This window comes from Molothrus ater, chromosome 14 (genome assembly GCF_012460135.2).
Source record: "Molothrus ater isolate BHLD 08-10-18 breed brown headed cowbird chromosome 14, BPBGC_Mater_1.1, whole genome shotgun sequence".
In the NCBI taxonomy this organism is placed as follows: Eukaryota; Metazoa; Chordata; class Aves; order Passeriformes; family Icteridae; genus Molothrus; species Molothrus ater.
The window spans coordinates 1397863-1424388 of NC_050491.2; the positions used below are offsets into that span (position 1 = coordinate 1397863).

Below are 26526 nucleotides of genomic sequence, written 5' to 3' on the forward strand. Positions count from 1 at the left end.
CCTCAGTGTTTCCTTGCTCCTGAGGAGCTGTTCTGTCCCTCACTCACCTGGCCAAGGTGTCTCCAGGCTGACTTCCACAGCTTTCTGCTGCAAGGAGCTGACTCCCAGCTTCATGGGGCCAGTGAAGAGATGTTTTCTGATGGCTTCAGAGTGAAGAACCCCCAGTCCAGCTGATGATGGTATCCTGGAAAAATGCTCTTTTATCCCGTTCTTTTTAGTCACGGGTAGTGAGGTGTTAGAGATTTGAGTGCAGACAAATTCACCTGAGAGGGGAAGATGCTCAAGAGGGAGATTCCAGGTACAAAACTTCCCTGGGAACCCTGGAACAGACTCCAGACCCATCAGTTGGCCCCTGATGAATATTTTCCACCTTAAAAATGGGAATTTTCTATGTTTTAAGGGCCTGGCACTGGAGTACACTCAGTCCCTGGGTGTTTCTCAAGCTTCTTCACTTCTTGCTAATTTTAAATGTTCTTAATGCTGCCAGTGAAATCCTTCATTTACCTTAATTAGGCTCGCTTTGCATTTAATTGGATTATTAACATTAACACTGGCTAGAATTGATAAAGCTGCAATTTAATTTGGGGGAAATTAGGACCAAAGGTGTGATAATTGGAGCTGCTTTGGGCTGCAAGCAGCTCATGGATTCCAGTGTTCTCCTGGAATTTTATTTTCCTTCTCTTTGGGGGAGTGGAGGGTATGAGAGGGGGATACAAAACCTCTCTCTCAACAACAGGTCTTGGAGCTGTGGGAGAGAGGGAAGGGATGCAGTGTGAATGGGAATCAATAAAAACCTATAAATAATCCAAATCCCCATGGATGAAGCAGAGGGCTCTGGGCTGGGCACCTGGGGCTGCCCCTGGATCCCTGGCAGTGCCAAGGCCAGGCTGGGCACTGGGGCTGGAGCAGCCTGGGACAGTGGGAGGTGTCCCTGCCATGGCAGGGCTGGAATGGGATGGAGTTCAAGTTCCTCCCAACCCAAACCATCCTTTTATCTGTTTTCCAAAAGGGAAGGTGCAATGGAAGTAAAGAGATGAACTCCTGGGGCTCCAGCACTGCCAGAATTCCTCAAGGAATGACTCATGGAGGAGAAGCAGCATGGCTGGATTCCTCCTTCCTTCCTAACTCTGTATTTTGTGTGTGGATGCACCAAATAAATCAGGAATTTCCACCAGCAGAGCCCTGGCAGGGATGTGCAGTGCAGCCAAGGGATGCTGGGCTGCTGTCCCTGCCCTCTCCTGGGTGATTCCTGGGTAAGAAACACCTGGGTAATTCCTGGATAACATCTGGGTAACACCTGGGTGATTCCTGGGTAACACCTGGGTAAGAAACACCTGGGTAATTCCTGGATAACATCTGGGTAACACCTGGGTAAGAAACACCTGGGTGATTCCTGGATAACTCCTGGGTAACACCTGGGTGATTCCTGGGTAACACCTGGGTAAGAAACACCTGGGTAATTCCTGGATAACATCTGGGTAACACCTGGGTAAGAAACACCTAGGTGATTCCTGGATAACTCCTGGGTAACACCTGGGTGATTCCTGGAAAACACCTGGGTGATTCCTGGGTAAGAAACACCTGGGTAATTCCTGGAGAACACCTGGGTAACATCTGGGTAATTCCTGGATAACACCTGGGTGATTCCTGGAAAACACCTGGAGAACACCTGGGTAATTCCTGGAGAACACCTGGGTAACATTTGGGTAATTCCTGGATAACACCTGGGTGATTCCTGGGTAAGAAACACCTGGGTAATTCCTGGATAACACCTGGATAACAAACACCTGGGTAATTCCTGGATAACACCTGGGTGATTCCTGGGTAAGAAACACCTGGGTAATTCCTGGATAACACCTGGGTGATTCCTGGGTAACACCTGGGTAATTCCTGGATAACACCTGGATAACAAACACCTGGGTAATTCCTGGATAACTCCTGGGTGATTCCTGGATAACTCCTGGATAACAAACACCTGGGTAATTCCTGGATAACACCTGGGTAATTCCTGGGTAAGAAACACCTGGGTAATTCCTAGATAACAGACTCCTGGGTGATTCCTGGGTAATTCCTGGGTTACAAACACCTGGATCAGGTGCTGCTGGGGCCACTCCCAACTGGGAGAAGCCCAGGGCTGGGGTTTGGGATGCTGGAGCAGAGCTGAGAGCACAGAGGGAGATTCCAAGATTCCAGATTCCAGAGCTGTGCTCTGGCAGTGGCTCCCAGCCCAAAGGCAGGAGACACAGCAGCCCCATCCCCAGCTCTGCTCTCCCAACCTTGAGCACTGTCAGTAAATCCATAATCCCTGCAAAATCATTTATTTGGGACTGTTTAGCTCTAAACTTTTAACTGCTTAGCCCTGCTAAATGCACAAGCTCATTAGCTCTCTTCAGCTGCGTTAATAACAATAATCTCTTTAATGAGAGCAACTCTGGACAGGATTTACCTTCCCAAAAACCCCTTGACTGGCACTCAGTACCCTTCTGCCCCCTAATTCTTCCCCAAGTGCCAGGGAGCTGATCAAGAGCAGCCTGAGGAGCAGAGGCCAGGTCAGCCCCTGGCAGAAGGTGGAAGCTTTTCCCAGCTCCTCGTCCTTCCCTGGAGTCTGGAGCAGTGGGAAGCTCATCCCCACTGGCTCAGGCTGGAGTGTCAGCCCTGCCTGGGCTCCTGCAGGGAGGGGCTGCCTCTGCTGCTGGGAACATCCCCTGGGATGGATGGAGAGGTTCCTGCTCCAGGGGGGTGTGGCTGGGTGGGATTCCAGCCGGCCTGGGGGGCTCTCGGGTTTGCCTCCTTAGAGCTGGGTTTAATCTGCTCCTTAGAACTGGGTTTAATCTGCTCCTTGTTCCTAAGATCTCTCTTGGTTAACAACTAAACAGCAGCAGCAGCAACAAAAGAATGAGAGGTTTATCATTAATTTGCCTTTCAAGGATTTTCCTTTCATCTCCAAGTTTCCTACATTTCACATTTTCTAGCACTTCTGTTGTCTGCATTCCCTTTTTTTCCCTTCATAACACTGTCTTTTTAATGGCTGCTTTGATTTCTGTGGTTTGTGGAAGGGGTTTCCAGTCAGGCTTGGCTTTTGTGGCTGCAGCATCCCTGTTGTGGTTGCATCTTCCTGACACTCAGGAAAAACAACCCCAGACTCCCCTCTCCTGCTCCAGAGTTCATCCACATCACACTCCATAATTCCATTCCTGTGCTGGATTTGGGGAACTGACCTTTGTGAAGCAAGAATCTATTTTTGAGTGAATTTAGAGAGGAAAACCAAAAGCCTAAACCAAATCAATACTGACCATTTTCCTGCATTCCAGGCTTTGCAGGGGGAGCTCCAAAGCAGGAATGTGGTGGTGGCACAGATCACACACTTCACAGAGCACCCTGATTTCACTCCTTGCAGCAGTGGGGATTTTCCTGCTGGGTAATTTGGGTCTCTCTTGTTATCTCATGCCATGATAAGGCTGCCCCAAACCCCCAGCCTGTTCTTGCTCCACTGCTGAGGAGTTTGGAGAGGGTTTGAAGGGAGCTGGATAAAATAGGATTGCACTTTCCAGCTGACAGCTTTTGATAAGAGCCCCAGTGCTGCTCCCCACTCCTTTTGTTTGCCCTGGGAGCTTCCCTGCCTTCCTGGGTCCTGTTCAGCCTCAGGAATCCTGGCTGTGGTTCCTTCTGGCAGGTGCAGCCCGAGCAGCTCAGGTGGGAAATCTGGACCATCTTCAGGACCTTTTGTCATCCTGGTGTCTAATAAATCATTTTGGAGGTTGCAAATGGCCATGTGTATCGCTCTGAAGAGGGGGAGGCAGGGCAGGAGGGGGGTTATAAGAGGGAATTTGAGTGCCTGGCAGCAGCCAAGGTGAGGTAGAGGCTGGTGCTGCCCTGGCAGGGACCCCAAACTGCCCCATTACCTGCAATTCCTGCAAGGAAAGAGCAGAGAAAAAGCTTTGGGTGTGCTCAGAGGGGTCGAGCAGCCTCCAGCACCTGTCCCAGCCTCCCCCCACCCCACTGCCCTCTCTATATTTACCCAGGGGGAGCTTTCCAAGAATGGAAGTGGTAAGATAAAACCCCAGAGGGGCTAAAATTAGCCTCAGTGCCCCGGACCAGTCCTGCTGTGGCATTTCAGCTGTGAGCTGCACAGCCCCAGCCCCACACAGCCCCAGCCCTGCCAGAGCCTCTCCTGCTCTGCCCTGTGGGGCTTCAACCACAGCAGGACTCCCCATGGGAGCCCCCTGGCCTCAGGGGCTCTGAGCATCCCCCACACCCAGGTAAGGTGGCACCGGGACTGCTGGGGTGAGGGGGGACTGGGACCCAGAGGGACAAATGTGAGCCCTGTGTGCTCTGTCACAACCTCTGTGGGTCTGCAGGGGCTTGCACAGCCTCTGCCAGCTCAGGGGGTGACAGAACAGTGAGGGTGGGCAGGCCCTGGCACAGGGGTCTTGGAGCTGTGGGACAGAGGGAAGGGATGCAGTGTGAATGGGAATCAATAAAAACCTATAAATAATCCAAATCCCCATGGATGAAGCAGAGGGCTCTGGGCTGGGCACCTGGGGCTGCCCCTGGATCCCTGGCAGTGCCAAGGCCAGGCTGGACACTGGGGCTGGAGCAGCCTGGGATGGTGGGAGGTGTCCCTGCCATGGCAGGGGTGGGATGGGATGAACTTTTAAGTTCCTTTCCAAACCAAACCATTTTGTGATTCCATGAATCCTGGTTTGGGCTCTCCTGGATAAGGAGCCCCCTCAGCCCAAGGAGCCTCCCTCTGGAGGTGCTGTTTGTGTGCTCAGGAGATGTCACAGCTGCTCTTTTCCTTTTCCACACCATTCCCTTGGGGCTCTAACTGGGAACACAACTGTCTTTTTGACTCAAACCTGCAGGAACCCCCAGCCCATTCTCCATGAGGGTGGGTGATCCCAAAGCTCCAGAGCTCATCCCTGGTGTGTCTAATGAAGAGCAGCATTGGAATTTCCCACATTTCTGCATAAATTGGGCTAACGGGTGGCAGCCCAGCAGAGCTTTGCTGTTGCTGCCATCACACTTGTCCCAGTGTCCCCACCTGTGCTGGTGGCCTTGCTGGGGTCCCCCTGAGCTGGTGGCCGTGTCCCCATGGGTGATGTGGGACAGGCACCAACGAGCTCAGGTGCACAACGAGGCTAATTACTCCTTCTGCTTATCAGATAATTAACTGTTTGCTACGTCTGCTTTGCTAATTAATTGCCCCGTGTAGCTCCTTGGCCTCTCCCAGGCCAGGTCAGCCCCGGCTCTGCCTCTCCCGGGGAAACCCGAGCTGCCCCGGGCTGCCGAGACATTGCTCGGCCCACCCCGAGCGTTTCCAGCTGCTCAGGTGCCCCCCGGGACATCCCATCCCTGTCCCTGCTGTCCCTCGGCTCCTGAGGCCACATCCTGTGCGCAGAGCCCAGCAAAGCTCCAGCGTTCGGTGCCGCTGCTGTGATCAGCTCAGCACTTCCACCCTTCCTGCCCCAAAGCCCTCAGCAGAAACATCCCAGACCCTTCTGTGGCCGTGATCAGGGGGCTCCAGCAGGCAGGAGGGAGGAAAACAGTGGGATTCTGGCATCGTTTGGGAAGGGAGATGCTGGGAGATGTTTGATCCCCAATCAAACTGACTGCTTCACATTCACCTCCTTCCTCAGGACTGGGGACAAGGCATGGAGAGACAGCACACACAGGGAATGGCTCCCACTGCCAGAGGGCAGGGATGGATGGGATATTGGGAACTGGGAATTGTTCCCTGGCAGGGTGGGCAGGCCCTGGCACAGGTGCCCAGAGCAGCTGGGGCTGCCCCTGGATCCCTGGCAGTGCCCAAGGCCAGGCTGGACACTGGGGCTGGAGCAGCCTGGGACAGTGGGAGGTGTCCCTGCCATGGCAGGGGTGGCACTGGGTGGGCTTTAAGGTCCCTCCCAACCCAGACCATTCCATGATTTTATGGGATCCTGACCTACATACCCACTACAGCACCGAGCTCCGTCGTTCCCTCAGCCTTTCACCCAAGTGGCGCCAGGGCCATGAGCACATCAGCAGCATCCTCATCCGATATTTGCCCATTTTTTTGAGAATCTTCCTTTTGTTGAGTACAAACTTGCACTAAAATGCAGCTGTCGGTGTCAGGGACTGGTTCTAACCCGGGTTTGGTGCCGGTTCTGCCATCCTGTAGATCTTTGGCCTCATCCTTTACCATGAGAGCGGCACATGGAGCCCAGACCCGACAAGATGAGCCTGATGGACATCAACAAGATGTTCTCCCTGCTGCAGCCCAGGGATGACGAGGAGGACAGCGGGGAGAGCGAGGAGCTGAGCCGGGCGGTGAGCCAGGATGACCACGAGGCTCTGGCCGGGCTCCTGTCGCAGGACAGGTACCGCCGGCTGATCAACCGGCGGAGCGGCTGGGGCGTGCCCAGCACCCCCCTGCGCCTGGCGGCCTCCCGGGGCAGCGTGCGGAGCCTGCGGCTGCTGCTGGAGCACGGAGCGTTCGTGGACAGCCTGGACGTGAAGGCGCAGACCCCGCTCTTCGTGGCGGTCAGCAACGGGCACGGCGAGTGCGTGCGGCTGCTGCTGGAGGCCGGCGCCAGCCCCGCGGGCAGCGCCTACAACAACTGCTCGCCGCTGCTGCTGGCGGCCCGGGACGGCCGGGCGGGCATCGTGCGGCTGCTGCTGGAGCACGGCGCGGAGCCCAACGCGCGGGCCCGCCTGCCCGAGTGGGCGGCCAACACCGCGGCCTGCTCGGGCCCGCTCTACCTGGCGGCCGCCTACGGGCACCTGGAGTGCTTCCGCCTGCTGCTGCTGCACGGCGCCGACCCCGACTACAACTGCACCGAGCCGGCCGTGCTGGCGCAGATCCGCGAGCCCAAGACGCTGCTGGAGACGTGCCTGAGGCACGGCTGCCGCGCAGACTTCATCCGCCTGCTCATCGACTTCGGGGCCAACGTGTACCTGCCCGGCGTGCCCCACACGGACGGGCCGGGGCTGGGCCCGCGCAGCGAGGGGCTGGAGCTGCTGCTGCACGCCAGAGGTGACCGGGAGGGGAGCCCAGCATGGGACAGGCACGGCTCGGCTCTGATTCTCCCTTCCCGACAGCCACACCCGGCGTTCCTTCAGCCTCGGTTGTTACTTGGCTGTGCGGGTCAGGGGCTGCCCCTGGGTCCCCGCAAGTGTCCAAAGCCAGGCTGCATCAATCTGGGATAGGGGAAGGTGTCCCCGCCCATGGAACGAGATGAGCTTAAATTCCCTTCCCAACCCAAGCCCTCCTGTGATTCCATGATTCCCACAGCCTGGATTTCCCCTCACTTGTGGGGTTACCCCCTGCTTTTCACCCTTGTTCTCCTTTCTGCTGCTCAGCTTGGGCTCTCCTGTGCCACCCAAGTCTAAAACCCTGCACCTGTTTCCATGTGGGGATGGGAGATTTCCTCTCCATGCCCAGCTCCCATGGGAGCTTGTGTCAGTCCATAGCCCCACCACAGAGGTTGAGTTTTCATAGGATGGTTTCATGGAATGGTTTTTCATGGAATTTTCATAGGATCATGGAGTTTTCATAGGGTCATGGAACGGTTTGGGTTGGAAGGGACCCAGAGATGATTTTGTCCCAACGCTGTCTGGTTTGCTCAGCCCATGTCCCTTTACTTCAGGCAATGCCAGGTTGGAGGGCAGCAGGGTTGTGTGTTTTGAAGGTGACCATGTGATTTTCCTTCCACAGCTCATCCCAAATCCCTGCTGTCCCAATCCCGGCTGGCCATGAGGCGCCTCCTGAAGCAGCCCAGCCGCTTGGCCACCCTCGGAGAGCTGGAGATTCCCACTGCCCTGGCCAAATACCTGCAGTACCAGCTGTGATCCCAGCCTGCCCAGGGACACCCACTGAGCACCCCAATGAAAACCTGCTCCACCCTGGCAGTGAATCCCTGAGATCTGTGGAACCCCCAGGAATTTGTGGTCACAGGTTCATTTTTGCTACCAGGTGTCTCCAGAAAGCTGTGCCCATGTGGAGAGATGGGAAGGGAAGGGGGAGAGAGAACAGGAGGTCTCAGCTCCTGGTTTGCAGCAAAGCAAGGATAGAGCAGGATCTGGTTCCCCTGGGCTTGCCTCACACTGTCTGTACTGAGGGATTTTACACCTTTAGCTGATTTTGGTTGGAGAAGGGGCTGGGAAAGAGTGTGGAGGAATTCTTGGCTGTGAGGATGGGAATTGTTCCCTGGCAGGGTGGGCAGGCCCTGGCACAGGGTGCCCAGAGCAGCTGGGGCTGCCCCTGGATCCCTGGCAGTGCCCAAGGCCAGGCTGGACACTGGGGCTGGGAGCAGCCTGGGACAGTGGGAGGTGTCCCTGCCATGGCAGGGGTGGCACTGGGTGGGCTTTGAGGTCCCTCATGCTTCCAGGATACCCAGAGAATCCCCAAGTGCCTCCTCCATTTGGGAGGGGCAGGATTGGGGCTGGTCCCGGCCGTGTGTGCCCACCCCAACGAGGGCAGAGCCCAGTGCTCCCAGCTGGCAGCACAGGAGGGGCTGGGAGAGCCCCAGCTCTGACCCTAAACATCGTCTGCTCAGCCCAAAAGTGCTTCCTGTTGTGGCCAAGTGTCTCCCATGGTTGGGCAGGGCTGGGGTTTGGATTAAAGTGTTCTGTTCTTGCTATGAAGCTGCTGTGGCCTGTCTGGTGAAACTCCCCACATTGGGCAGCCCTGCCAGGATGGCTGGGCAGGGATGAGGGAATGGCTGCACACAGGGAATTCCAGGCTGGAGGGGGGCATCCCAGCACCCCCTTTGTGTCCCTCAATCTCTCCTGCCCTGGGCACAGCGATTGCCCTCACCAGTGGACTGGAGGTGCCCTCCTGGCTCTTCCCACAGCCAGGAGCTGATGGATCAATCCTGCTGCTCCCTGGCAGCTCAGTGCCCACCCAGCCATGGTGCTCTGGATGTTCTGGATGCTTTTGGGATGCAGCAGAAGTGTCCCATGCTTCATTCCCTCCTGCTCTGTCTGTGCCATCCCAGAGGGAAGTGCTCCCATGGCTCACGGCTCCAAGGGTGGCTCTGGGCCAAACACAGGCACCTCCCTGCTGGATTTATGGGCCTGTGTCAGGGGCTGTGGGATCTGTTAATCAGCATCTATTAATTAGGCTGTGGGCCTCTCCCAAGGGGAGCATTAGGGCTTGGAAGCAGCCTGGACAAGGCTCCATAGGGAATGATGACACTGCTGCCCCTTCTGTCTCCTCGCAGCCCCCAGCAGGAGCACAGCAGGAACTGGGGGCTGGGAGAGGCTGTCCCGCGGGGACACTGCCACTCCCTGCTGTGAATCCCACTCCTCATCCTCACGTGGAGATCTGGGGGCTTTTGGGATTTGGGGATCCCAAAAATGGAGAGGGCTCTTCCCTGCCGGGCTGCTCAGTGCCTGTGGGACAGAAGGTGAGCAGCGGTGGGGGGCTGGCAGTGCCGTGGGTGACACAGCACACGCAGGGAGGTGTCCCACAGCACACACGCCGTGTCATCCTGGTGTCACACACCGTGTCACATCCGAGCCCTGCAGTGTCACACACTGTCACATCCCTGCCCCCCCCGTGTCACACACCGTGTCACATCCCTGAGCCCTGCAGTGTCACACACTGTCACATTCCTGCCCCCCCCGTGTCACACACCGTGTGACATCCTTGACCCCCCCCCGGTGTCACACACTGTCACATCCCTGACTCCCCGGTGTCACAGGACAGGACAGGACACCCTCCCGTGTCCGTGACCCCGCGTGGCCCGCGGGTGTCGCTCCAAGGCCACGCCCCGTACAGAGACCACGCCCCCTTGTCAATCATGTCCGCTAACGAGGCCGCGCCCTCAGCACAGGGACGTGCTCTGAGGCCACGCCCACTCCGCCACCGGGACGCCCCTAGATCGCCCCGGGCCACCGGGAGGACACCGCGGGACGGCCATTGGGGGACACCGTGGGGACACCGTGGGGACCGCGCCCAGCGACCCCGCCCCGTCACCGTGACCCCGCCCCGTCCCATTGGGCCCAATGTGGAGACCGCGCCCTCCCTCACGCACAGGCCCCGCCCCCCGCCGCCGCGCCCCGTCAATCACCGCGCCCCGCCCGCCAGGCCCCGCCCCCTCCGCCCCCCGTCAGGAGGCCCCGCCCCGCCCGTCATGCGGCGCCGCCCCTGCCGGCCGCGCCGGGCGGACCCGCGGCCCCGCGCCCCTCGCGCGGCCTGAGGGCTGGGCCGGGGCCGCGGTCCCGGGGGTGCCGCGGTGCCGCCGCCCGCCCGTGGTAAGTGCTGGGCACGGGCCGGGCCCGGGGCCGCGCTCCCCGCGCCGCCGCTCCCCGCGGCCCGGACCGACCCCCCCCTTCCCCCCCCGCCCCTCGCGTTTTCACGGATCCTCCCGAAAGTTTGGGAGCGCGGCGGGGGGAGCGGGGAGGGCCGGCCTGGGGGAGCGGCCCCGTGCGGGGCTGGGCGGGCCGGGGGTCCCGAGGGTCCTCTGTGCGGGTGAAACGCTGCATTTCATTGTTACCGTGCTGCTTTTTGTTGGCTTTTAAACCTTATTTTTCATGTTCTATTGGTGGTGGCTCTTTGCCCTCGGTGCCCTTTATTTCCCTTTCTTTCATTTTTATTTATTTCATTTTTTATCCTACCCCAGCCTCCCCTCCGCAGCCGTGCCGCGGTGCTGACGTGGAGCTGGAGAGGAACGATTCCCAAAAGGAATTTTTGTAATGCTGGCCCTGTCTCGTGCCCTTCCCCGGCTGTTTTCCAGCCGTCCCTGTCCAGGTGCAGGTTTGGGCTCATTTCCCCCCCTTTTCCAGCAGCCCCGCACCCGGCCAGGTGCGAGCATTTCTCCCAGGCCCCTCTCTCCCGGTCTCTGCAGAGGCTTTGGAGGCTCCTGGGACTCGTGGTGGGCTCCGGCAGAGCTGGAAAAGCCCAGTTCGCCGCTGGGGAGGTGGCTGTGCCAGCCGGCTACGCCCCAGCTGCTGCTTCCAGTGGGACAGGTGAACGTGAGGGGTTATCAGCAATCCCAGAATTCCAGAATCATGGAATGGGCTGGGTTGGGAGGGACCTTAAAGCCCATCCAGTTCAAGCCGTGCTGAGGGCAGCGATGCCAGTTCAATATAGAGGCAAAAGAACCCAGACCTGAGGAATAAAAATAACCCGGAATTGCAGGTTTGCTGTGGGGCTACAGGAGCAGAGAGCATCGTTTGGATGTATTTTTTAATTTGGGATCTCTGGCTAAACACCTCGGGAAGATTTCCTGGCCTCCTGTCAGTCAGAGCTCAGCCTGGGGCATTTACAGCTTGAGAGCACATTAGGATTTTATTGCATTTAATTTCTCCACCCTCACCTCTGCGAAAGAAACATGATTATAATTGTTTTATTTCTGCTGTTCCTGACAGCAATCCAGGGTCAGATTTCAAACCTACCTCTCTGCTTCTGGGATAATCTGATCAGGGGGTTCACAGTGGGTGTTTTTAAGGCGATTCTCTCTGGCTGCACAGATTATTTTAAAAACAACTGAAATCTTCTATTTAAAAAAGCCAGGGTAGTAACCAGAGTGGTTTTTCCCCGGACACGTGTGTAGGGGGGGCTGTGTCCTGGTTTGGCCTCCCTCCGGATGCTCTTTGGAGCCTGGCATGAGGCCTGGGAGAGCTGGGAGGGGGTTTGGGAGGTGCTAGCTCTCAGTTCAAGGTAGCCAAACCTGATCATCCTGGAGACAGAAAATCTGGGAAGCTGCAGGGCTTGGAGCGAGGAGGTGCAGGGCTCAGACCTGCCTGTCCTGAGGGATTCTACCCAGGGGGATGTGCGGTTTTCCCGCTCTGGTGAACTGGTACATTTAGGCGACATTTTGGTGCCTGGATTTTGGAAGCGGGGGCAGAGCTTGGAGGCTCCTCCAGCTGGTGATGGAGCCCTGAGACCCCGGTGCCTTCAGCTCTGCCCCTTCCGCTGCCGTGTCCTCCTCACCTGTGCCCTCTCCCTGTGCCTCAGGTCGGCGGTGATGTGTCCATCCCTGCGCCCGGAGCTCCGCGCTCCCAGAGCCGCCGCTTCCAGCTAGATCCAAGCCCGCCCGCTGCCATGGAAACGGGCAGCCCGGAGGAGCGGGACGGAGGGGACCGGCGGCGGCAGGAGGGCGGGGACGCCCCTCCCGACAGCGCCAACGGCTCCGTGGTGGCAGCGGAGCCGCAGCAGCCGCCCCCCGGCAAGCTGAGGAAAACGGCCTTCAAGCTGTTCGGGGGCAAGCGCAGCATCTGCACCCTGCCCAGCTTCTTCGGCGGCCGCGGCAAGAAGGGGCTCAGCAAGTGCAAGACCCACGACGGGCTGAGCAGCGCCGCCTGTGACAAGGGCGGTGCGGCACGGCCGGGCAGCCCCTCGGAGGGCGGCAGGGACGGGCAGCCCGGGCCCCTGCCCGGCTCCCGCAGCGCCCAGCTGGCCCTGGACACCGGCAGCAGGGGGGAGCTGGGCCAGCAGGACGGCTCTCCCCCCGGGAGCATCGAGGGCTGTGACAAAAAGCCCAACGGGGAGAAATCCTCATGCCCCAGGGCCAAGAAAGGGCTGAAAGGGTTTTTTAACAGCATCCGGCGGCACCGGAAGAGCAAGGCTGCCGAGAGCGAGAAGGCAGAGCTCCCCGAGTGGAACGGGGACACGGAGGAGGCCGGGAGTGCTCCCGGGATGGGAGCAGAGAGCCGAGGGGCTGTGGAGGGCAGGGGAGCAGGGCCGGGCCCTGAGGCCACGGCCGGCCCAGGGGACTCAGGGGGTGACTCCAGCTGTGGTGAGGCCACCGAGCCCACGGGCCCCGCAGCCGACGGAGGCACCTCCGAGGGTGACACGATGGCCGTGCCAGGGAACGGGGACGTTCCAGATACAAAATCGGAGCCTGAGGCTGCTGCCTGCGCCGAGTTTGACCGGGAGAGTTTGCTGCTGGCCTTCCACCCTGACTTCATGGACAGCGAGCCTCCCTGCCTGCACTCTGGGGACCTGCTGAGCCTCATGCTGGGGGATGTCACCTCCCTGAAGAGCTTTGACTCGCTGACGGGCTGCGGGGACGACATCGCCGAGCCCGACATCGCCGAGAGCAGCATCTCGGTGGAGCGCAGCCGCGACGCCGCCAAACGCAGCTCCTGCCTCGTCACCTACCAGGGCGGTGGCGAGGAGATGGCCATCCCTGAGGAGGCTGAGGAGTACCTGCACCAGGTGTGGGACAGCGGCGTGCCGGGGGACAGGAGCTACGGGGCCCAGGTGTCCAGCAGCAGCCTGGAGACACACGCCTCTCACGAGGCCAACGCCCACCCCTACGTGGGCGATGCCATGGACGGCGTTGACCTCCTGACGCCCCAGAGCGACCAGCAGGAGTCTGCCCCGAACAGTGACGAGGGCTATTATGACTCCACCACGCCGGGGCCAGAGGATGAGGCTGGAGAGGAGCTCAAGAAGGACCGACTGCCCCGGGACAGCTACAGTGGCGATGCACTTTACGAGTTTGACACCCTGATGAGCCCCTCTCACGGGGAGGAATCCCTGTTCGAGGGCAAAGTCCCACGCCAGGGCATCTTCAGCTACTTCATGGACTTCTGCCTCCCTGCAGAGAAGAGCCTGATCCAGCAGATGATGGATCAGAAAAGAGGGCTGATGGAAACTGAAGAAGAGGGGCTTGCAGCCATTCAGAAAGAGCTGCTGTACTGGGAGCTGCAGAGGGAGCCGGTCCTGAAACGCCTGGATGTCTCCAGCAAGGAGAAGTGTCCCCGGGAAAAGCAGTGCATTGAATGTAAAAGCAGAGCAGGCAGCTCCATTGGCAAGAGTCAGAGTGGCCTCGGGAGTGAGCAGGTGGCCTCGCACACCCCAAGCCGGGCTGCCAATGCTGGGGTTGCAGTGGCTAGGGCTGAAAATCCAGAGTGGAGGGATTTTCCAGGGACTCTGTGTCTGGAAAACTGTTACAACAGCCAAAAAGCCCCCGGAAGTTGCCTTATTCAGCTCACAAAGAACAACCCGGGGTTCGATGCAGACCTGGACTGTGGGATGTTTGGGGACCCCATCCATGGCAGTGTGGCCCCAGCCAAGGCAGGGATGTTCCCTGGGTTCAGGCTGCCTGAGCAGGAGCACGATGATGGAGCAGAGCCCAGCCCTGGTGAGCCCCAGGTGGGCAGCGAGCCCGAGCACGCCGTGAGCTTCTCACAGGCTCTGGTGGAGTTTGCCAGCAGCGGGACCCTCTTCTCCAGCCTCTCTGAGAGCCTGGGGAGCTCGGCCTCCAGCTCATCCTTCACCCAGAACCTCCCTGCCCTCCCCACCATGGTCACCTTCGACGTGGTGGACGTGGAGCAGGACGGGGAAGGGGAGTGTGAGCAGCACCCGGAGCTGACGGCGGGCGAGGACATCGCCGAGGCCTTTGATGATGGCTACGGACAGAAAGAGTCCTTGGCTGAATGTGACGAGAGAATGTCCCTGGGCTTCTCCCCGGGCTCCTTCCAGAGCTGCAACTGGGGGGTGGCCAGCCTGCCCCGCCACCTGCGCCTGCACGGGCTCAGCCCCTCCATGCCCGCGCCGCTCTCCGTGGACCGGCGGAGCCGCTCGCTGGACACCGAGAGCCTGGAGTTCGAGCTGGCCGAGCCGCAGGGAGCCCGCAGCGCCCCCCAGCCCTGCCGGCTCTGGGCCAGGCACGACGCTGGCCGGAAGGACTCTGCCGGAGCCAGGAGGAGCAGGAGCAAGGAGGAGGGTGAGCTGGTGGCTCCCGAGGGTGGCTTGAGCTGGCCGGGCCTGCGGCACCTCCAGCACGGCCCCGAGGCGGCTCCCGGCGGGATGGAGCTCTGGGACTTGGCTCCGGCCGGCGCTGTGGAGAGCGTCTGGGAGCCCTCGGAGCCGCCGGACACCGTGTCCCCTTTCCTGCCTCTCTCCCGCGGTGGCATCGGGGAGGCTCCGGAGAGGCGGCCCCAGGAGGCTGAGCTGAGCAGGCTCCCGCTCCGGCCCTCCAACCTCCCCCTGCAGCCCGAGGCCAGGCGGGCCCGGGAGGCGGCCGGGTCCTTCCGCTACCACGGCGATGTCCCCAAGCTGTCCCGCTTGTTACCCCTGGGAGGAGCAGAGCTGCCCCCGAGCTTTGGCTTTGCCTGCTCCCCGGAGCACCGTGCCAGGGGCAAACCTGTGGGCATCGCCCAGGGCGTGCCACAGCACCCTGGGAATGGCAGCGGGGACACCGAGAGCCCGGAGCGCTGCACCGAGCCCCTCAAGGGCAGGGCCACCCCGGGGCACGGCGCCTGCCGTGGCACCGTGTGCGGCCTCACCGAGGCTGAGTAGCTGCAGCAATGTCACCGTGTCACCCAGCTGAGGGGCTGCAGCAATGTCACCGTGTCACCCAGGCTGAGCGTCTGCAAGAATGTCACTGTCACCAAGCCAAAAGGCTGCAGGAATGTCACCATGTCACCATGCTGAGGCTGCTCTGGGCGGGAGTGAAAGGGGAGCAAAGGGAGGGAGCAGTTTGGGGAGGACTTGAGATGAGCTGGGCTGATGCTCCTCTTGCAGCCATCCGTGGCCTTGCCCCTGTGGATGCTCTGGAAGCAGCTTGGAGCTGCCTCCAGGATTCCTTCATCACCACTGAGGCACTTTCTGGTTTTCCAGCCCTCTCCAACACCAAGTGCAGCAGCAGCAGCAGCCCCTGGCAGAGGTTGGGGATGGACCCGCTGCTGGTGTGCCTGGTTGGGGATTGTGCAGGACTGGGGCTGGGGGAACAGGCCTTGGGCAGAGTTTTGAGGGAAATGGGGCTGTTTTCCTCTTCTGGGTGAAATGTTTTGGTTCAGACTCACTTGAATGTCTTCCAGCCCAGGCTCAGTGTGGGGAGCAGGGAGGAAGGGTGCTGCTTGTTCCAGAGCAAGGATGGGGCGAGGCAGCTGGAAAGGGGAACTTTGCAGCAACCTTTTTATTTATTTCATTTGTCCTTACCCCAAAGGAGAGCAGGAGCTTTTGTGTGCGTGCTGATAACGCTCTCCAGGTCTAGTTTCACTTTGCTCAGAAAGATGTGCTGTCCATGGTGTCCTTTGAAGAACAAAGTGTTGGTCCCTTCTTTGTTGTGGTCTGTCTTGACGGTGCAGAATTCCTGGTGGAAACCTTTCCTGTGCTTTGTCCTGGGCTCCTGGCCTCTCCAGGGCCATGGGGACAGGGATGAGGCCTTTGAAATAAGCTAAATTTGCATCATGCCTGTAGCTGTGAAGTGGCAGATGATGTTACTTTCTCAAAAGGAAGCTTTGTGGCTTTTTAATTTTATTTTATTTTAAGGTTGTTTTCTTTGCATAAACCCACAGGAGGAAAGTTTTGTGTTCCTTGGAATTTGGGATGGACCACAGCTACATTGGGCTTCACTCCTCCTGTCTGGAGGGAACAAAAAACCTGGAAGCTGCTGTAGGGTTGGGATTTTTTGCCTCTTTGAAGGAACACAAAGGAGGAGGGACACAACTGAGGGGACAGACTCTGTCCTGTGAGCTCCTGTGACATCTGTTCCAGGCTCCTGGTCCCCTCTGTGATCCTAAACCCCCAATCCATGACACAAAGCTGCTTCCCTGTCCTGTCCATGCTCTGTGTTCTGATTTAATTCCATTACCAGTGATTTTTGTTTTCCCCCACCTCATCGCCCTTTCTCTATTTTTATTTGCAGCAGAGTTTGTAGCATTCAAAAAAAAAAATAATCCCAAAGTGGAAATACTGGAGTTTGACCACATTTGTGGAGTGAGGGATGGCTCTGCTTGGGCCAGACTCGATTTTCCTGCTGAGCCCTGCCCTGCTGGGTCACCCTCCTGCTGCTCTCCTGCTCCACACGGATGTGGCTCCATCAGCTGCTCCCTGCCATCCCTGGATTTCCAGGCACAAGGAGCTGCTTTGGGTTTGATGGGCTTTCCCCCCCCCCAAGCAAAATGAGGTCTTGATATTCCTTTTGAGAAAAGATTCCTTCTGCCCTGTCCTTGGATGTCTGGGCAGGAGCAGGGAGGCAGGGCCAGGCTTGGTTCAGCCTCTGTGTGTGATGTGGTTGTCCTGCTGAGGCAGAGCAGATCCATCTGTGCATCAGGGGCTCAGACCTGGATTTTTCCATGCTTTCCTGCCAGCCCTGCTGCAGGGAGTTCCACAGGAACCTGCTGTGCCATGGTTCTGTTCCCTCCTCCCTCTGGACACCAGGGAGGGTTTCCTGGGACACACCTGGCTCTTGGTGCCACTGGCACCCCCAGGGAGGACAATGTGGTGAAAGTGCCCTCGTTAGCACAGCTGCTAATGAACATGGAATCCCTCCCTGGAGCAAGGACAGGGCCAGCTCTGTGCCCATCTCACCCCATCCCAGCACACAAACCATGGGCACACCCTGCTGGCGACACCACAAGGCCATTGTCACCCCCTCACACCCTGGCTGGGTTTAATCCCTGTTTTATTTCCTTTCAGCAGCTCACCAAAGGCATCTTGGGGGTTCCAGGCTCTGGAGCTTTGTTCAGCCAAAGTCCTGCTGAGGGCTGGGAATGTCTGGGTGCTACATGAATGTTCCAGGGTGTCCCTGGCATCCTGGGCTGCGTGCAGGTACAGGGTGGGGAGGTTCAGTGGGAGCAGTACAGCCAAGGCTTGGCCATCTGACTTTATACCAAAGGTTTCTCCTCTTCATTCGATGGGAATTCAATGAGGCAAATATCTCTGGAATTCAAATGAGTTTTCCTAATGCAGTTTAGTCACTAATTTGCTGGATTATTGGCAGATTCTGCCCCATTAACCCAAAGAAATTGGAATTTCTAGTGCAGTAATTCAGCCTGGAAATGATGACTGCAGTAGGGATTGGATTTCACTGCCTGCTGAGCCACTCTTCCCAAAAAACCCCACTTGGCATCCATGGGAACAAAGCTGGGCTGGAGCTGGGTCAGTCCAACACTGCCTTACCCGAGGAGCTCACATCTGGGGCTGGTCACTGAGGCTGCTTATGCAAAAGGGCTTCCCAACCAGAAACCAGGCACAAAAGTCAGGAACAGAGAAGGTCCTGCCAGGATAGTGAGGAAAAACTTGAGGAATTCCCCTGTTCCTTGCAGGGAAGTGAGGGGCTGGGGCTGGGAAGCTGGGAGGGAACCACTGCCCTTGGGGTCAGCCTGCCAAGAGCTTCTGTGTTGCATTCTGGGGACTTGGGGGTTTTCTTTTGTTTGTTTGTTTTTATACACATAAGAAAACGGTCAATTTTCTCTATTTTTGTATAGTTTTGCATTTTATAATCATGGGGAAATTTTACAGACTGTTCTTTTACTCGTGTGTCTTGTCTTTCCAAGTGCTGTGGTTTGCTTTTCTCATGGATAAAAGGCCATTCCTGCTGCTGCTGTGCCCAGATCCCCCCCTGCTCCCTGGGAATGTGCTGGGGGCTCTGCCCAGCCCCCCCAGGCCTCACAAACACACTTTGCACACACTTGAGATGTCCTTAACCCTCCTCTGTCACACTCAGCTGTCCCCTCTTTGCTTTTCAGTGTTGTTTTTAATCTGAATCTGTGGATTTTGGTGATTTCTCCCTCCAAATGTTGTAAAATGCCCACAGGTTTCAGCTGAGGCTTTTCCTGCTGTCTGCTGACGTTATTTTATCTCAAACTGGGGCTTTTCTTCATTCCTTGTGCAGGAGATGCTGTTGGCTGGTGCATGGAAGTGCTCTTGGACAGGTTTCCTCTCCCCTTGGTGCTCCCTGGCCGGGCTGGGAGCTGGGATTTTGCCCTGGTGCCTGAGGATTGCTCCTTAAATAATCCTGGGATTAGCAGGGCTCCCCACCTTCTGCTCCTTCCCTCCTCCAGGGAGCTCCAGCCCCGTGCTCTGCATCACTAAAACATCTCCCTGGAATGACACTGCCTTGAACTTTGGGACCAGAGGAGAGGAGAGCTTCTGCAATGCTCAAATCCAGCCCAAAGCAGATTTTACCCCCCTTTTTTCCCCCAGCAGAGGTGGCAATTGTCACTGATTTGGCTCTGCAGAGATTTTTTTTTTGTCTTCTAATGAATAACTTGTCACCTAATGGTGCTTTTAAAAGTTTCTCTGGGTTGGGTTTGCCCCATTCCCCACAGGGATAGCTGGGAGGTTTCTCACTGAACATTCCTGGGGCACTCAGACCCACCTTCCCCATTCCCTCTGCCCTGCAATTCTGGGCTCCCTCCTCTCCAGCTGGGGCCTCCTGCTCTTCTCACCCACATTGAGTCACCCCAAAGCTCCATTTGGGTGAAGTGAGAAATTCAAATCCCAAAAAGCCTCTCAGTTGTAAGGAAATAATGAATTAGCCCTTGTCCCCAGCTGCCCCTCCCTCCCTGCTGCCAGGCTGGCAGCTCCTCCCAGGTGACCAACCTGGCTGAATTTGGGGTTTTTTTGTTTCCTTCCTGCTCTCATTGCTACTAGTCCTTTCAAGTTTTTAATGTATTGATTGTGTTTTAAAATGAATGTTCCTTTCACTGAATTCTAATGAATAAACTGCAGATTTTTAGAGAATATTGGATTTCACTGGTGGTTTGGTGTTTTTGTGCTTATTTTATCCTTGATTTGCTGTTTTTCTTTCCCTTCCTCTTTGTCTGATGGTTATTTGCCAGTGAGGTGGAATTTTCCATGGGAGAAGGCAACAGAGACCCTTTGGAATAGGGTAAAGCTCCTCAGACCCTCGTGAAATGAACTCTGGAAATTCTCCATCCTTTAAGGCTCCAGAGACAGATTTTCTCTCTTTGGGTTCCTGCAGTGACAGGAGCAGAGATTCCCTGGCTCTGAGGTGGCCCCAGCTGGCTGGGACATCCATCCCTGGGGTGCCAGAGCAGGGCTGGTTTATCCTGGACCCTGCTAAGGAGCTCCTCAGGTGCCTCCCAGCCTTTCCAAACGCACTGGAACACCCGGGAATTGAATTTGTGAGGAGCTGTAATTACCTGGAGAGCCCGATGAGCTGTGCCCTTGATGAGCCGGGCTGAGGCTCTGTCCTGTCCCTCTCCAGCCCCTGGAGCCCCCGGGCCATTCCCAGGCTCTGCCCGAGCCCTGCCAGCCTCTCCTGCTCCCCCTGGTGCTGCTCCCCCTGATCCAAACCTCCCCCTTTCCCAAAGCCTCTCTGGAAATGCTGAGCTTCCAGCAGAGCTCCCTCTGCTCCCTGCTGCACCTGGGGATTTCCCCTTCCCAGCCTGGATCCACCCCTGGTTCATGCTGGGATCAATCAAACCCTGCCCTGGCCACGGTTCTGCTCCTGCCCCAGCTGAGCTGAACCTCCCTGGGCCTCCAGGCACCTCAGGAGCTTTCCAAGCTCCCAGCGCCAACCTCCTCCCCTGGGAGCCCACAGAGAGGGCTCAGGGCTGCCCCAACCCAACTCGCCCCTCAGCAGAGGTTGCTTCTTAATATTTTTTAGTATTTCTTGATATATAATCAATATATTATTAATTATATATATAATATAACCAATATTATATATAACATAAGAAATATATAATATAACCAATATATACTTATCTATAATATTTATAATTACATATGTATTGATCATATTATAAATATTATCTATAATATTATAAATAGTATTTATAATATTTAATAGAAATATTAGAAACAATATTTATAATATATTAATATTTATTATAAATATAATTATATGATTACACTATATTAATATTTAATATGAGATAAATAATATAATATTATATATAATATAAATATTATCTATAATATTATAAATATCTATAATATTTATAAATAATACTATTTCTAATATATAATATTTATTTATACATAATAAATATACGTTTATATAAAATATATAATTATATATAACTACATGATTATATATATTTATATAAATATACTTTTAAATTTTTAAATATGTATGCTTTATGTATTTTTAAATGTTTATTTCACTGTATTGTTTTCTGCTGTATTTCAGCTGGTAATAACCTCCCTCATCCCACTGGAAAAGCCTCCAGCAGCTCCCAAAGCTCTGCTGCAGAGGGGGTGGCTTCTCCTTTGGGGTTAAATGAGGTTGGTGTGGCCCAGGAGCAGCTCTGACCGTGCCACTGGTGTTTGTCACAGCTCTGGTGGCTTTCACCCCAGGCAGGAGCAGGGGAGGGTCCCTGGGGCAGCTCCGTCCCTGTCCCCAGGGTCCCTCCCACGGGAGCCTCTGCTGTCACCTCCCCGTGTGGGGACAGCGAGGGACAGGGGCAGCAGCTGGGCCCAGCTCTGACAGCAGCAGAGAGGGACCAGCTCGGGGCAGAGCCACCAGCTCCTGTGGGGATGGGGCCCTGAAACGCCCTGGCTGAATTTAGGGAGGGCCAAAGCTGCCCAGGCAGGGCAGGAGCTGGAGGAGCAGCTCTGCTGATTCTCCTTCGTTTTAAACGTGGGAAGAGTCTGGAAGGCAATCAGCTGGGAAAATGCCACGTGGGGCTGGGTCAGCGCTGCCTGGGCTGGAGAACTCTGCCAGAGGAGCCAAAAAAACTGGGAAAGGCTGGGCAGGGGTGAGCCTGGTGGGCCTGGGGGTTCCTGGGCCAGGAACTCAAAATTCAGGCTTCAAACTCCCCCTCTGGAGCTGTGCTCCCTCCCAGCCTCCCTACAGCCTGCTGGGTGTTATTCCAGGCACCCTCCCTGCATCCCAAATCCTTCCCGGCTAAAAACATTCCCCAGGGCCCCGGGGTTCCCCTTCCACATCCCACTCTGAGCTCTGAGCCTGCAGGAGCTGCAGGGACATTTTCTCCCGAGGTGATGGCAAAGCTGGGATTCCCTGGCGGGGCTGGGGTTATCCAGGGGGTCCTGGCTCATGTCCTGTTTTCCCTGGTGCCAGAGGAATATCCCTGAGGCTGCAGCCCCAGCTCAGGCAGGGATGGATGCAGGGGATACAGGAGATGGATTTCACCTGTCCCTGGGTTGTTTTCTCCTTCCTTTCCCAGCACGTGGCAGTGGAGTGTGGATGGTGATGAGGACAGCGGGATCAGCTCTTGGGATGGCCCATCCCGCTGGGAACGCCTCAAACCCTCAGCTCTAATTGCTTCCTTGTAAACACAAATTGACTCGTTTGCTGCAAACAAATTCCTGCAGACAAAGCCTCCTGGAAGTCGCTTGTCATCACAGGAATGCATCTCACACTTTGAAGTGTTTCTTTTTTTTCCCCCCTTTTTTTCTCCAAAGTGATTTGAAAAGCGCCGACACAACAACTCTGTGGCACAACAACTCTGTGGCACAACAACTCTGCTCTGTGAGGGAACACCAGGGCTTTGTGGCACTGCCAGGGTCCTCAGGCTCCTGTGCCCAGAGGCTGCCGTGGCCTGGTGACCTTTGTGTCACCTGTCATCCCTGGGGCAACTGCTTTAGTTCCTTCCGTATTTCCATGGATCGAGTGGAGTTTGTTCATCCCATCCCATCCCAATCCCCATCCCCATCCCCATCCCATCCCCATCCCCATCCCCATCCCATCCCCATCCCCATCCCATCCCATCCCCATCTCCATCCCCATCCCATCCCCATCCCATCCCAATCCCCATCCCATCCCATCCCCATCCCCATCCCATCCCATCCCCATCCCATCCCCATCCCATCCCAATCCCATCCCCATCCCCATCCCCATCCCCATCCCATCCCCATCCCATCCCCATCCCATCCCATCCCATCCCATCCCAATCCCATCCCAATCCCCATCCCCATCCCATCCCCATCCCATCCCCATCCCATCCCAATCCCATCCCATCCCCATCCCCATCCCATCCCATCCCAATCCCATCCCATCCCCATCCCCATACCCATCCCATCCCCATCCCATCCCATCCCATCCCATCCCAATCCCCATCCCCATCCCATCCCCATCCCATCCCATCCCATCCCAATCCCATCCCATCCCATCCCCATCCCATCCCCATCCCATCCCCATCCCATCCCCATCCCCATCCCCATACCCATCCCATCTCCATCCCCATCCCCATCCCATCCCATCCCATCCCATCCCATCCCAATCCCATCCCCATCCCATCCCAATCCCATCCCCATCCCCATCCCATCCCCATCCCCATCCCATCCCATCCCATCCCCATCCCATCCCATCCCATCCCAATCCCATCCCCATCCCCATCCCCATCCCATCCCCATCCCCATCCCCATCCCATCCCCATCCCATCCCATCCCATCCCAATCCCATCCCATCCCCATCCCCATCCCATCCCATCCCCATCCCCATTCCCATCCCATCCCAATCCCATCCCCATCCCTTCCCAATCCCCATCCCCATCCCATCCCCATCCCATCCCATCCCATCCCAATCCCATCCCATCCCATCCCCATCCCCATCCCCATCCCATCCCCATCCCATCCCCATCCCATCCCATCCCATCCCAATCCCATCCCATCCCCATTCCCATCCCATCCCAATCCCATCCCCATCCCTTCCCAATCCCCATCCCCATCCCATCCCCATCCCATCCCAATCCCATCCCCATCCCATCCCAATCCCATCCCCATCCCCATCCCCATCCCCATCCCATCCCCATCCCCATCCCATCCCATCCCCATCCCATCCCCATCCCATCCCCATCCCCATCCCATCCCCATCCCATCCCATCCCATCCCCATCCCATCCCATCCCATCCCCATCCCCATCCCCATCTCCATCCCCATCCCCATCCCCATCCCATCCCATCCCATCCCCATCCCATCCCCATCCCATCCCCATCCCATCCCCATCCCCATCCCATCCCCATCCCATCCCATCCCATCCCCATCCCATCCCATCCCATCCCCATCCCCATCCCCATCTCCATCCCCATCCCCATCCCATCCCATCCCCATCCCATCCCCATCCCATCCCCATCCCCATCCCATCCCCATCCCATCCCCATCCCCATCCCATCCCCATCCCATCCCATCCCATCCCCATCCCATCCCATCCCATCCCCATCCCATCCCCATCCCATCTCCATCCCCATCCCATCCCATCCCATCCCCATCCCATCTCCATCCCCATCCCATCCCATCCCATCCCCATCCCATCCCCATCCCCATCCCATCTCCATCCCCATCCCATCCCATCTCCATCCCCATCTCCATCTCCATCCCCATCCCCATCCCATCCCAATCCCATCCCATCCCATCCCCATCTCCATCTCCATCCCCATCTCCATCCCCATCCCCATCCCCATCCCCATCCCCATCCCCATCCCCATCCCATCCCATCCCCATCTCCATCCCCATCCCATCCCATCCCATCCCATCCCCATTTCATGGGCTCGGTTCCCCGCTGGTGGCTCCCACTGGCTCAGCACAGCCAGGGACAGCCCTGGGACACCTTGTCAGGGACACCTGTCCTGGGGACACAGCAATGTCCCCTCCTCACCGTTTTTGGGTCCCCCAGCTCAGCCCCAGGGTCCAACCCCCAGGGCAGGCACCAGCCCCCGGTGCCACATCCCCACAGCCGCTCCATGCTGGAGGATTATTTCTAATCCCTCTATTTTTAGAACAATGCTGAAGTCTGTTTAATGCAGGAGGGATTTGGGAAAGAAAAAGACAAACAACAATGAAAGAAGAGTAATTTTCTTTCTGATGCAGGAGCTGTCAGTGAAGGGGGTTTTGGGGGTTTTTATTTTGTTTTTCAGGAGAGTGTCTCTTTGCTGAGTTTTATTTGTCTGTCAGAAGGGAGGAGGGAAGGAGGAACTGAGCCTTAAGGAAAAGCTCTGAGGGGTTGTCCTGGCTGTTGTGGGCATGGAAAACTTCACAGCAGCAGCAGCAGCAGGACCAGGTCATCCTGCTCCCCAAAATCTGGAGCTGGCCAGGCCTTCCCCAGGCAGGGGATCCCCGGGTGGGGCAGACACAGAGCTCAGAGCTCTCTGTTCCACGCATGGAAAGGAGCAGGAGCGGACCTGGGAGAGCTCAGCTTTTGGGAATGTCCCTGGGCAGCAACGAGGGGAGGGGCTGCAGGCGCTGGGGACCGTCCCCTGCCCAGCCCGGTGACCAAATCCCGGCTCTGGGCAGGGATCGCCTCCATCCCGGGAATTCGGGCCAGGTTTGGTGCTGGGCTGACCTCTAAGGGAGAGCTCCCACATTGCAGCTCATGGAATCCAGAACCTCAGAAGGGCTCAGATGAGAGAGACCTTAAAGCCCTTCCAAGGGCAGGGACCCCTTCCCATATCCCAGGCTGCTCCCAGCCCCAGTGTCCAGCCTGGCCTTGGGCACTGCCAGGGATCCAGGGGCAGCCCCAGCTGCTCTGGGCACCTGTGCCAGGGCCTGCCCACCCTCTCAGGGAGGAATTCCCACCCAACATCCCATCTAAATCTCTCCTCTTGTAGTTTAAAACTGTTCCCCTTTGTTCTATTATTGTGTCCAGTGCTGAGCTGGGTCTCCCCAAAATTGCCCTGGGGCCCTGGAGCACTTTTTGGGGACATGACAGGGGAAACTCAGAGATGAGCCAGAGCTTCATATTCCCTCAGTGCCCTGAGCCTTCAGCATCAACAGCTCCAAGTCACAACCCAGGGTGAGGGGTCTGTGGTACTCTGGGGACACACTGGGAGGATGGAGCTGCCACAGGGCAGGGATGGATGGGATATTGGGAATGAGGAATTGTTCCCTGGCAGGGTGGGCAGGCTCTGGCACAGGTGCCCAGAGCAGCTGGGGCTGCCCCTGGATCCCTGGCAGTGCCCAAGGCCAGGCTGGACACTGGGGCTGGAGCAGCCTGGGACAGTGGGAGGTGTCCCTGCCACGGCAGGGGTGGCACTGGAGGGGCTCTGAGGTCCTCCCAACCCAAATCAGTCATTCTGTGACCCTGGAGGGGTTTGGTGGCTTTGGTACCACCTGAATTGGCACCTGGGTATGAGGGCACTGCAGGTGCTGGGGGTTTGTGGGGTCCCCCACCATGAGGGGACCCTGGGTGCCAAATCTTTGTGACTCCACAGGGGCTGGGAGCCAGGCAGGCACAGCCAGCACTGCAGCTCCAGGCTCCAGTGACACCCTGAGCCCAGAGTGTGTGCCCCAGGGGGGCAGAGCTGCACAGCTGTGCTGTGTCACAGCCCCAACACTGCTGTCCCCACTGCTGCCCCCCAGCACAGCTGGTTTATGCTCTTTGGGATGGTTTTGTGTTTATTGGGTTTATCTCCTCTGGAGCCCGCTGAAGGTTGGGTTCTGATACAGAGCTGGTGGCAGTTCCTGCTGGCATGGGGGAATGCCATCCCAAACCCCAGGGTGGGCACCACAGCCCCACTGAGCCCCCTCTGTTATAGCAGCCTCTTCCAGCCAGGGCTCATGAGATCCTGGAGGACTACAACACACCCAAACAGCTCAGCTACCCTCAGAGGCATAAAAGCAGGATGGCTTCTGTTGCAGTGTTGGAAACAAAAAGGTTTAATAAAAGGCAAAATAACAAACAGAAAAAAACCGAGCTAGATGCCAGAAGTTCTTGCTCCTGCTAAAACACCCCACAAAAGCCATTAGTTCCTTTGTTCACTTCTTTTTCTAGTGAATTGCTCAGGTGGGACTTTTTGGGTCCTGTCCAATTGGCCATCCTTAAGTTTGAGGTGAAGTCCCCAAGGTCCTATGAAGTGGCTTTTTCACTTAATCGAGGAGAGATTCTGGGCTTCTTTCCTTCTTGAAGAGACAAAAAACACTTTTGTCAACAA

General features: G+C 57.1%; 2 protein-coding genes across 2 annotated transcripts; both read left to right on the top strand.

Moving 5' to 3' along the window:
• The first annotated feature begins 4118 nt into the window (after positions 1–4118).
• Positions 4119–8619, top strand: ASB12 (ankyrin repeat and SOCS box containing 12). Its single transcript, XM_036402218.2, has 3 exons — positions 4119–4259; positions 6161–7015; positions 7697–8619. Exons 2-3 carry the CDS (start codon positions 6196–6198, stop codon positions 7828–7830), a joined length of 954 nt encoding a protein of 317 aa, XP_036258111.1. The 5' UTR covers positions 4119–4259; positions 6161–6195; the 3' UTR covers positions 7831–8619.
• Positions 8620–10168: 1549 nt separating this feature from the next.
• AMER1 (APC membrane recruitment protein 1) lies at positions 10169–19411 on the top strand. The gene is made up of 2 exons (XM_036402193.2): positions 10169–10239; positions 11945–19411. Exon 2 carries the CDS (start codon positions 12032–12034, stop codon positions 15236–15238), a length of 3207 nt encoding a protein of 1068 aa, XP_036258086.1. The 5' UTR covers positions 10169–10239; positions 11945–12031; the 3' UTR covers positions 15239–19411.
• Positions 19412–26526: the final 7115 nt, after the last annotated feature.